This window comes from Seriola dumerili, unplaced genomic scaffold (genome assembly GCF_002260705.1).
Source record: "Seriola dumerili isolate Sdu_G_001 unplaced genomic scaffold, Sdu_1.0 BDQW01000850.1, whole genome shotgun sequence".
In the NCBI taxonomy this organism is placed as follows: Eukaryota; Metazoa; Chordata; class Actinopteri; order Carangiformes; family Carangidae; genus Seriola; species Seriola dumerili.
In genome coordinates, this window is record NW_019175105.1 from 19,201 (window position 1) to 28,806 (window position 9,606).

Sequence of the window (9,606 nt, forward strand, 5' to 3'; positions counted from 1 at the left end):
AAGCAAAGCTTAAGTGAAGAGAGAAGTTATCTTTCTCAGATCTAGAGGTCATGTGTTCCACAGCAGGTTAGCAGTTAGCTTGATGCTAGCAGCTAAAACTGGACTAATGCTCTCGCTCCTGTGTGATGACGTTTGTTTGAAGTCTCGGTTCATTCAATGCAACATTTGACTTTTCTTTGTATCATATTCCACATTGATCTGAAAAGCATTTATTCTCTTTGTTTTGATTATTGATTGATTATGTCTTGATTATGATTTGTCTTTGCTGGTGAATCAGTTCCTGGATGAACATTTTGTATCTGTCACATTCATTACAATAAAGCGTTGGTCGTTCCCTCAGTGGCTGTTCAGTGCTTGGTACTGGCAGGTCTCTGCTGCTCTCTGCTGGACAACGTGGACATTAAAACACCTCTTCATGTCACAATAATTCCTTCAGCTGTTAAAGACAAAGGTTAAATAATTATCTGGTTAATACATTTAATACATACAACTAGCGGTGTGTATGTATTTCTCACTTTCCTTTGTGATTGTTCTTCATATTGATCCATCACACCTGTCAACGAGAGACTTTTGATCCTGTTTCTGTTCTGGGGAATGAATGGAGCTTGAATAGGGTTCATTGATCTGATCCAGTGTTGGATCAGTGCTGTTAGATTTTTAAGACAGTAAAAAAGTCCCTCAGTGAAACGCTGAGTTACAGGAACCTGCACCATGAAGCCGGATCAGTGGGTTCTCCAGTATCACAAAGCTGGCTCCCTTTAAACCAGGGTACATCACCATGGTAACTATGGTAGATCACCATGGTAACAGCTGCTGCAAGTTAACTTTAGAGGATCAGTTCAAAACCTGTCAGCTGCCCAACTGCTGACCAATCAGACCGCTGGACAGAAGAGTTTCCAATAAAGTGTCAAAGAATAAAGAGCAGCAGATATTTTTATTGATCAGTAGATCCAGGAGAAATGATCAATACTTCATGATTATAAACATTTCATTCAGACTGAGTTACTGTAAACTTTTCTTCATCTGCATCAGGATTTCAGAACATCATCACACTCAAAGCACGAACAACCAGGTCATTGTCATTGATAATATGATTTATCTAAAACTTCTCCCAGTGTCTGCAGCTTCTGTCTGTTCTGGTTCTGTGCTCATGTTCCTCATCACCTGGTGGAGCATCACTCTCAGCTGAGACTGGATCAACAGCTTCACTGCTTCATCTCATATTCATCACATCACTCAAGGTCCAGATGACTCTCCCAGAACCGGATCAGCTGAGAACAGGTCTCAGGATCCCGGTTATCCTCAGAGCCGTTAATGTTAGACTCGGTGAAGCAGGTTACACAGACAGCCGGACCGAGCCGGACCGAGCCGGACCCAGTCCGTGGTGCCGGGCCCGGTGACACACACGGGATTCTCCTGACGCTCTGAAACTGATCCTGCATCAGTTCGCTGACGCCTACAGGGCGTGGGACCTTTAGCTGTTAGATCCGTGCAGCTCATTGGTCAGCAGACTCAGGTGGTCGCCGTCCATCCAATCACAGGCCTTTATGTTACGTCGCCACCCCGACTGCTCTCCGGCAGGAAGACTGACCTCGGTTTATTTCCTGTCGGTGTAAACAGCGACGTTATCGTGTTTTTACTGAAGTCGAGTTTAAATTAATCAGTGAGTTACGGTTTCCCGCCTCCAGCCACTGCTGGAAACCGTAACCGTCACCTGTGGTTCATACGTGGGACTGACGGAGGGGAAGCTAACCGGACAGCTACACGCTAACGTTAGCCGTTAGCCCGGGGCTCGGTGCCGGTGACCGTCAGAGGTGAGCGCTGTTAGCATTCCTCCTGTCGTTAGCTCACAGAACCGGCAGAGCTGCCGCCTCACACAGCTGTTCTCACCCGAAATACACCGCCCGAGAGCCGGGCAGACGGGTGACAACACCCGCTCCTGGTGGCAGGTCCCCGGGTCTGCTGTCCGAGGACACACCGAACATCACGCTGAAACCTGAATGTAACGCTCCTGTCTTCAGCAGAAACCGTCCACACAACGAAATACCGCAAACACTGAGAAACGTCTGGTAAATTTGGCAAATGTCTCATACTCTAATTATTATTTAACCTCAGTAAATGGTGTAAAATGTCCAGACAGCTCTGAGCTTCAGCTGGATGACTGAGACAACAGGTTGTCCACATGTCTGAGTGACTGTAGTTTCATTAAACTGGCAGATGTTCGGTTTCAGGGTGGCAGTGTTTCATGTCCAGGCTGGATCCGGAGAGATCAGGTCTCAACACACTGTAACCTGATGTAGAGAAGAAAACACGGGATCCATCCAGTTACCTGTCACATCACTGTCGCTGCCAGTGCTCCTGAGTTTCAGTTTTATATTAAAATTAATTGGATTAATATAATAAGCCCAGAGGTTCTATTTAACACAAGGTGCAGTTCTCAGACCAGCAAGTAAACTGTTCCAGACTTCAGCTGCATAAATACTGAGTGTAATCTGCAGATTTAGAATAAGCTGTCAGGTGCTGCCTTGTGACCGGAGAGACCAGTGGGTTTGATATGTTGTAGTCTGTTCAGACACCTTCATACAGCTGACTGAAGGGACCCCTTCATGACGTGAGTCCCCTGTAACAGATGGAGGACATAAACATAAACCCTTCTAGTGCAACACTCCCTCTTTGTTTCCTCGCTCAGTGTTTCCTTTCTTTGGTGTTTGGACAGGACTGTCCACATACTTATGGCCATTTACTATAATTCTAAGCACAGGACTGATTCATTACTCTGTAAGTTACTGAACACAAACTTCTGAGAATCGTTCCACCATTAGAGAAATATGATGTTCTTTGTGCCAAAGATCAGGAAATTAAATCATTTGCTTTTATTTCTGCCACGTTTCTCAGCGTGTCACATTTTACTGTAGAAAACATCTTGAACCGCAGCATCACTCTCTCCAGCTCTCCTGTGCCTCCACTCTCAGAGTCGTATTAGTGTTAGATGTTTGTTGCTGCTGTCCTCAGTTGGTTCGTGCATGGGCGAGTGAACATCAGCCATGAGCACGGAGCCGGACGCCCTGGCCGTGGTCAACCAACTGCGGGACCTGGCCGCCGACCCCATGAACCGCAGGGCCATCGTCCAGGACCATGGCTGCCTGCCGGGACTCATCCTGTTTCTGGACCACCCAAACCCTCAGGTCGTCTACTCTGCCCTGCTGGTGAGCTGCGATAACCTGACATTAGTTTACACTGGCTGACATCCAGGTGGTGACTCTGACCCTCCTGCAGAGAGGGTCAGGATGCCCACTTACATTTCAAGACAAAGGTCCAGGTGTGGTACCGCTGGTTCTTTGTGCACTGAGCGTGTGGATAACTGTGATTGGTTGATGTTACAGGCGATCCGTTACCTGGCAGAATGTCGGGCCAACCAGGAGAAGCTGAAGGGGGAGTTGGGGATGATGCTGAGCCTCCAGAATGTAATGCAGAAGTGAGTCTCTGCTGTTCACCCGGACGACTCATACTTCAGCTTGAATCTGAAGTTTTTCTCAAACTGAACTTGAATGTCATTTGCTAAATTTATGAAGTTATTAAAACCGAAGAGGGACTGCAGCTAATGATTAGAGTCACTGTTGGTTCATCAGGCTATTTTTCAGTGGAACAGAAAAATGTCCATCGGAGCTCCCGACCAGCAGACTGTGTGTTTGACCGGTCACTGACTAAAAGGCTTCAGTCCACCACAGTGTCAAGTCTGAAGTATCTGGAGACCGGGGTTCAGATAGACCTCAGGATTCTGGTCTCAGTTCTCCAGTTACAGGTTTGCACACTTGATTCGGTTGATTTGGAACAGCACTCACGTACCTCGGCCCAGTCAAACAGTCCTACACATTAAGGAAAGTGGATCAGCACCAAAATGTAATGTGTTCTTCCCTGGTCCGGGTCCCGTCCCTCCACCAAGTCTGGAGCAAATGGGTGCAGAACCTTTTTTTGTTTTTTTTGTTTGTTTTTTTAACAACTTTATTTATCATTTTATCATTATTTATGGAAAACATTGACATCATTAGTTATGCATTTCTTACAAAAGTTGTGAACGTGCCCCCCTCCCCATGCAGGTGGCATCCCCACAAACACATCTATATAAACACTCATGTATCAAACGGGCAAACAGAACACCAAAAGAAGAAAACAAATATACACAAATACAAAAAACACAGACACAGAGAAAAAAGACTCAATCCGATCTGTGTTGATCATTACGGTCAGGGTTCAGAACCTTTGGTTTAAACCTGCTGGCAAACAAACAACCACAGGTGAAAACACGGTCGCCTTCACAGAGGTTAAAACACCTGAACTCATCATATCAGTGAGAGTCAATCCAAGTCTGAATACACTGTGTGCTGAGTTAACTTTATTACCATGACGATAAATGACCTTCAGTGAGTTCATAGTCAGTAAAGCAATTCACCGTAACTTCAAATTAAACAACCAAAGAGATTAATATATGCGAAGTGAATAAAAACCAAGACAACAAACAAACACAGAAGTCTGGTTACACTGCGCCTTCAGGCCTCAGTCGATTGATCCGTTTCATGTCGTCCAGGTCGACCACTCCCGGAGAGACGAAGCTGCTGGCGTCAGAGATCTACGAGCTCCTGCAGGCGTCCAGCAGCGCCGACTCTGGGCCGGCCGAGGAGGCCGTCAGCAGCCGCCGTAAAGCCCAGTTCTTTCTGGGCTCCAGCAACAAGAGAGCCAAGACCGTCATCCTCCACATCGACGGCCTGGACGACTCGGTGAGCACGAAGCCCTGAGTGACGACATTCATTCATTCATTCATTCATTCATTTTTTGGAGCACCCCGGTTACGTGTTGCACCTTCAAACACCTGATGAGGTAGAAACCAGGATACTGTGGTATGTAAACACCTGATCCAGGTTTCTGACGGTCCTCAGATCAGCAGCGTTCAGACAGACAGTCTGGTGAAATCAGACCGTCAGAAACCTGGATATGAGTTATAACCAGGTTTCTCTGTGTTCTGTGGGAACAGCATATTACAGATATGATCAAAACCAGGATCCTGATGTTCATGTAAACACTGTGTGTGACTTTGTGAAAGTTAAAGGCTGAACAATAAGAACACAGAAGAACCAGAACCAGCAGAGGCGTTCTGGTTCTGGTTCATCCTGCTGACACGATGAGACTATCACTCCATAAAAATGCTCCGGGGTTCAGGATTAAACTCAAGACTCCAAACATCTGACTGTCGTTTGTGTCGCTCCTCCTCCCGCCCAGAGTCGGAGGAGTCTGTGTGAGGAGGCTCTGCTGAAGATCAGAGGAGTGATCAGCTTCACCTTCCAGATGGCCGTGAAGAGATGCATCGTCCGGATCCGATCAGACCTGAAGGCCGAGGTGAGACAGGAGGTGAACATTTACAGTCCACAGGAGACTCCTATTCTCCTATTCTCCTCCTCCTCTCCTCCTCATGTCTTCATCTCCTCCTCCTCCTCTTCCTCTCCTCCTCATCTTCACGCTCTGCTGAAAGCAGGGAGTTGATGTCAGATTCTCTGTAACTGTAGCTGATTTCATAAATAATAAAAACAAAAAAGATCATTTGATTATTTTCTCAGATTCCTGATACTGACCAGAGATTAAATAATGTTGATGATTTTCTTTGACTCTTCTCCGTGAGGTGCGAGTGCTTCATCTGCTGTTAGCTTGTTATATATATATATAGTATTATATCAGATAGAAGACAAGGAAAGAAGACAAAGAAACAAAGAGAGTCTGAAAAAGACTCAATTAAAACATCCTGGAGGACTGATGGAAACTTAACGTCATGTGTCTTTATTTCTGGTTTGAACTGAAAGTGTGAATAATCCTCGGTGAATGACAGAAGGTGTTTTTCCGTTCAGGCTCTGGCGTCTGCGATCGCCTCCACCCAGGTGATGACGGCTCAGCAGGTGGTGAAAGGAGAAAACGGAGACGAGGTCAGTTTCAGTTTCGCTGCTGAAATCATCCAGTGAGTTAACAGATCCCGGTCGGTCCTCCTCCTCTCAGACACACCAGCAGGGGGCAGCAGAGTCAAAGTGACCCTGAACCAGAGCTACAGATTCATCTTAATATAAATAACATGTAAAACCATCAACTCACAGTGTCGGAGTCACTCAGATAAGATGGTTTGTGTGTTTGTTTGGACAATGAATTTGAGTCAGTCAGATCCCTGAATTCCCTGAGTTTAGCTTAGCTTAGCTTAGCTTAGCTTAGCTTAGCATAATAACTGGAACCCACTAGCCTGGCTCTGCCCAAAAGGGGCAAACTCCACTTGCCAGCGCCTCTAAAGCTCAACGATAAACATGTTTGACCTGATAAGGTGAATACAAAGATGTTCTATAGTTGGTAATGTCAACATAGTGTTGCATGGCAACCAGCCGAATTCCTAACACGGTGAATTATTAATTGAATGTAAAATAAAAAGAGGAGCCAAAACAAGAATCTGTGGGACTTCGTATTATGATTGAAGCCAACCTGCAGCCGGTCTCCTGACTCCATCAGAACCCCATCATCCTCCACATCTGTATCTGTGGCGTCTCTTCTCTGTCACTGTCTCCAGGTTTTGATCCCGTTGACGGAGGACGGTTCGGTGGAGGTGGAGCAGAACGTGGACCTGCCGGACTACCTGCCAGAGGACGAGAGTCCGTCTCAGGAGCCCGACAAGGCAGTGAGCCGGGTCGGGTCCGGCCAGGACGGGACCAGCTGGCTCGGTGCCGCCGCCAACTTCCTCTCCCGCTCTTTCTACTGGTGACCCCCTGGGGCCGCCTCCCCCTCCTCCCCGCTCTGTTAAACCCCTCCCCCCCACGTACTCTCAGAACAAACACCTACCAGCTGCCAAATCTCAGCGCTGCCAGTGTCAGCCAGAGACCGAACCTGAGACAGAACCTCCAACAGTGAGTTTAAACACAGACACCGCCTGTCGGCGTGAAAACAAACCTCTGGATTGTGGTTTTAAAGTTTCTGTTGGAGGTCTGTGGCGTCACTCTCTCTGTAAACGGGTCCAAATGTTACAAACCAAATTGTCTTAACAGACAGGAAGTGTCCTGCAGGGACACAAACAGACACCAACGAGTTAGAGTACAGAGGCCTGACCGGGACGCCGCTCTCCTCCTTCTTTTTATTATTTATTTGACCAGAAGACTGAGTGACTTCTCTTCCTGCAGTGGCGTGTGTGACAGGACGAGCAGCGTCACAGTTCAGTCAGCTGTGCCTTCAGTGTCTCCAGCTCTCAGCACTTCGGTGCTGGGCTCAGGCTCAGTCCTGGAAATGTCAAAAATGATGACGGATGCCCACGAAAACCTCAGAGGAGTCCACAGCAGAAAATCAAGCCTTATGATCTGAAACTTAAAATCCTCATCCTTTAATAAAACATCTCAGTAAACTGTTGACCAGAATCACCAATGATCAGAAACCACGTCCTGAATTTGGTGGACGGTTTCCTCGGGCTCAGATTAGTTCTCATCAGTCTCCATACCAACCACATGTGCATGAGTCCAGCTGTGATCAGATCAAGTGACTTCACTTGTTTCTGATGAGTAGAGCTCTTCTCAGGAAAGTGCAGTTTGATCAGTCGAGTGTCGTCGCTCCAGTCTGAACCTTTGAGGCCAAACCTGAGCGGCGTCTGGTTCCCTCCTCTGCTGCTGTGTCAACGTGAGGCGACTGATGGAGATAAACAGCAGGTGGGTGAGTCTCCAGTCGCTGCCATTAAACCACCACAGAAGAAGAGGACACAACTGACAGACGTCTTCCTCACTCTCCTGTCAGGTGCACGGCCTCAGGTGACCTCGTGCTCTGCACACATCTACCTGAGCCGACGTCGCAGATGAACAAAAATACCTGTACAGATACAAACATCCAGAGAGGAGGACCTGCTGTGTCAGCTGGTCCCTCGTGTTTGGGGCGAATCATGTCGCTTTTATGGGTATTTGTCCTCATTTTTGACAAATTCAGAGACAAATGAAAGTGGTGGTTAGTTGCAGCCTTCCTGTGATGTTACTGCAGTCATGTGTCGGTGGTAAAACGGCAGATTTAAAGACTCTGCAGGGAGGTCAGAGACTCGGAGAGGCCACAGGTTTGATTCCTGTTTCCTGTGAGTGGGAGAGGGATGGACTCCTCCTCGGATCAGTGGCAGGACGGTGCTTTACTTTCTCTTTCTGACTCTTCTTCTCTGATTGTTCAGAGCTCGTGAGGTTTCTGGACCCGTCGTCATGTTTACACCAACACCCCCGTGTGAATGCCTTTAAACTGAACTTTTATTTTGACACTTCCTGTGGACCAGACGCTGAACTCTGCCCTACATCCAACCACGGTGGTGTTGCATGGAGCTATGTTCCCTAAGCTTGATTTTCTCTTGTAACAGCCGGAGGGTTGATGGGAATCAGTTTTGTGACTATTTTGCACAGTTGAATCTGAGGGTGATGTTTTTAAATAGAGTAGAAATCTGTGTTTTAAACACTGGACCATGTGAGACAGGACTCAGCTGTTGGGGAGAAACTAAAACAACAAGATCACTAAGATGATTAAAGAGCTGAGTCATCACTTCTCTGAACAAACGTCTGAACAAAACCTGAAGGTCACAGTATTAAATGCAGCAACAACAAACGTTTCATTAAAATGTAGACTTTCCCTTTACTCACCTCTCCTGGTGTTAATTCATGATTAAACCACAGAAGTCGAGGTTGATGTTTGATTTAATTCACAGAATCACATGAAAAATCAAAGGAAAATAAATCAACCCTCCAAATTTTTATTTTATTTTAGTTAAGACTGAGACTTTCTTCTGAAATGACCTTTAATGACCTTGTACAGATTTTTACTGTCCTCCTCTCATTCTGTGAGTTTGTGTGTTCATGTACCTGCCAGGTGTGCTCATAGCTCTGCCTACACCACTCACTGTCCAATCACATTCAGAGTAGCCTGTTGTCAGATGTTAGCATGATGCTTAATGCAGTACTGGCCTGAATATAATACGACTGTTTGAACAAAAAGCAACATTATGAATAAAATGGAGACAGAAACATGTTTGAACATCAGTCATGTTGAATAAGTTTCCTCCTTTGTTGTTTGTTTAAAACCTGATTGTTTGTTCACAGTCGTTGACTTCCTGCCGTCCGTCATGCAACACATTCATTAAACCATGTCTCTATAGCTCCAACAGTCTTCACCAACGTTTCTAATAGTCATCAGTCAGCGAAAACCACAGACTGTAAATAAAGATGGATGTTGCATCTGTGACGTCACCCACAGGTTTCTAAAGCTCAGAGGGAGCTGCTCCACCGTCGCCATCTTGGCAGTGTCTGACTCTGCCCCGCTAAAACAGAAATGGTCAAAGAGGAGGGTTGCGTGATGAGCTGAGACTTAAGTGCATGTTCATCACTCAAAGAGGCCACGCCCTCAGTCTTCCATAACTGTAGTCCTTAATAAAATGTAAACAGGTGAGTTATATAAACAGGTGAGTTTTATAAACAGGTGTCATGAAGGAGGAAATTATCTCTAGAGACCAAAACAGTTTTTGTACCAGGCTGTAAACATGTTTATTTCTGCTGTAAAGTTGGACATTTTAACATGGGAGTC

The 9,606-nt window shown here is 46.2% G+C and overlaps 1 protein-coding gene across 2 annotated transcripts; it reads left to right on the forward strand.

Annotated features, from left to right (window-relative positions):
• Window positions 1–1,550: 1,550 nt before the first annotated feature.
• On the forward strand, window positions 1,551–9,054 carry LOC111237312 (armadillo repeat-containing protein 1-like). Of its 2 annotated transcripts, none has more exons than XM_022766356.1 (7): window positions 1,551–2,069; window positions 3,013–3,206; window positions 3,384–3,475; window positions 4,586–4,775; window positions 5,275–5,403; window positions 5,895–5,969; window positions 6,593–9,054. In XM_022766356.1, exons 2-7 carry the CDS (start codon window positions 3,045–3,047, stop codon window positions 6,782–6,784), a joined length of 840 nt encoding a protein of 279 aa, XP_022622077.1. In that variant the 5' UTR covers window positions 1,551–2,069; window positions 3,013–3,044; the 3' UTR covers window positions 6,785–9,054. The 2 variants fall into 2 exon arrangements, with proteins under 2 accessions (XP_022622077.1, XP_022622076.1); XM_022766355.1 differs by having other exon boundaries at window positions 1,551–1,814.
• The last annotated feature ends 552 nt before the right edge of the window (window positions 9,055–9,606 follow it).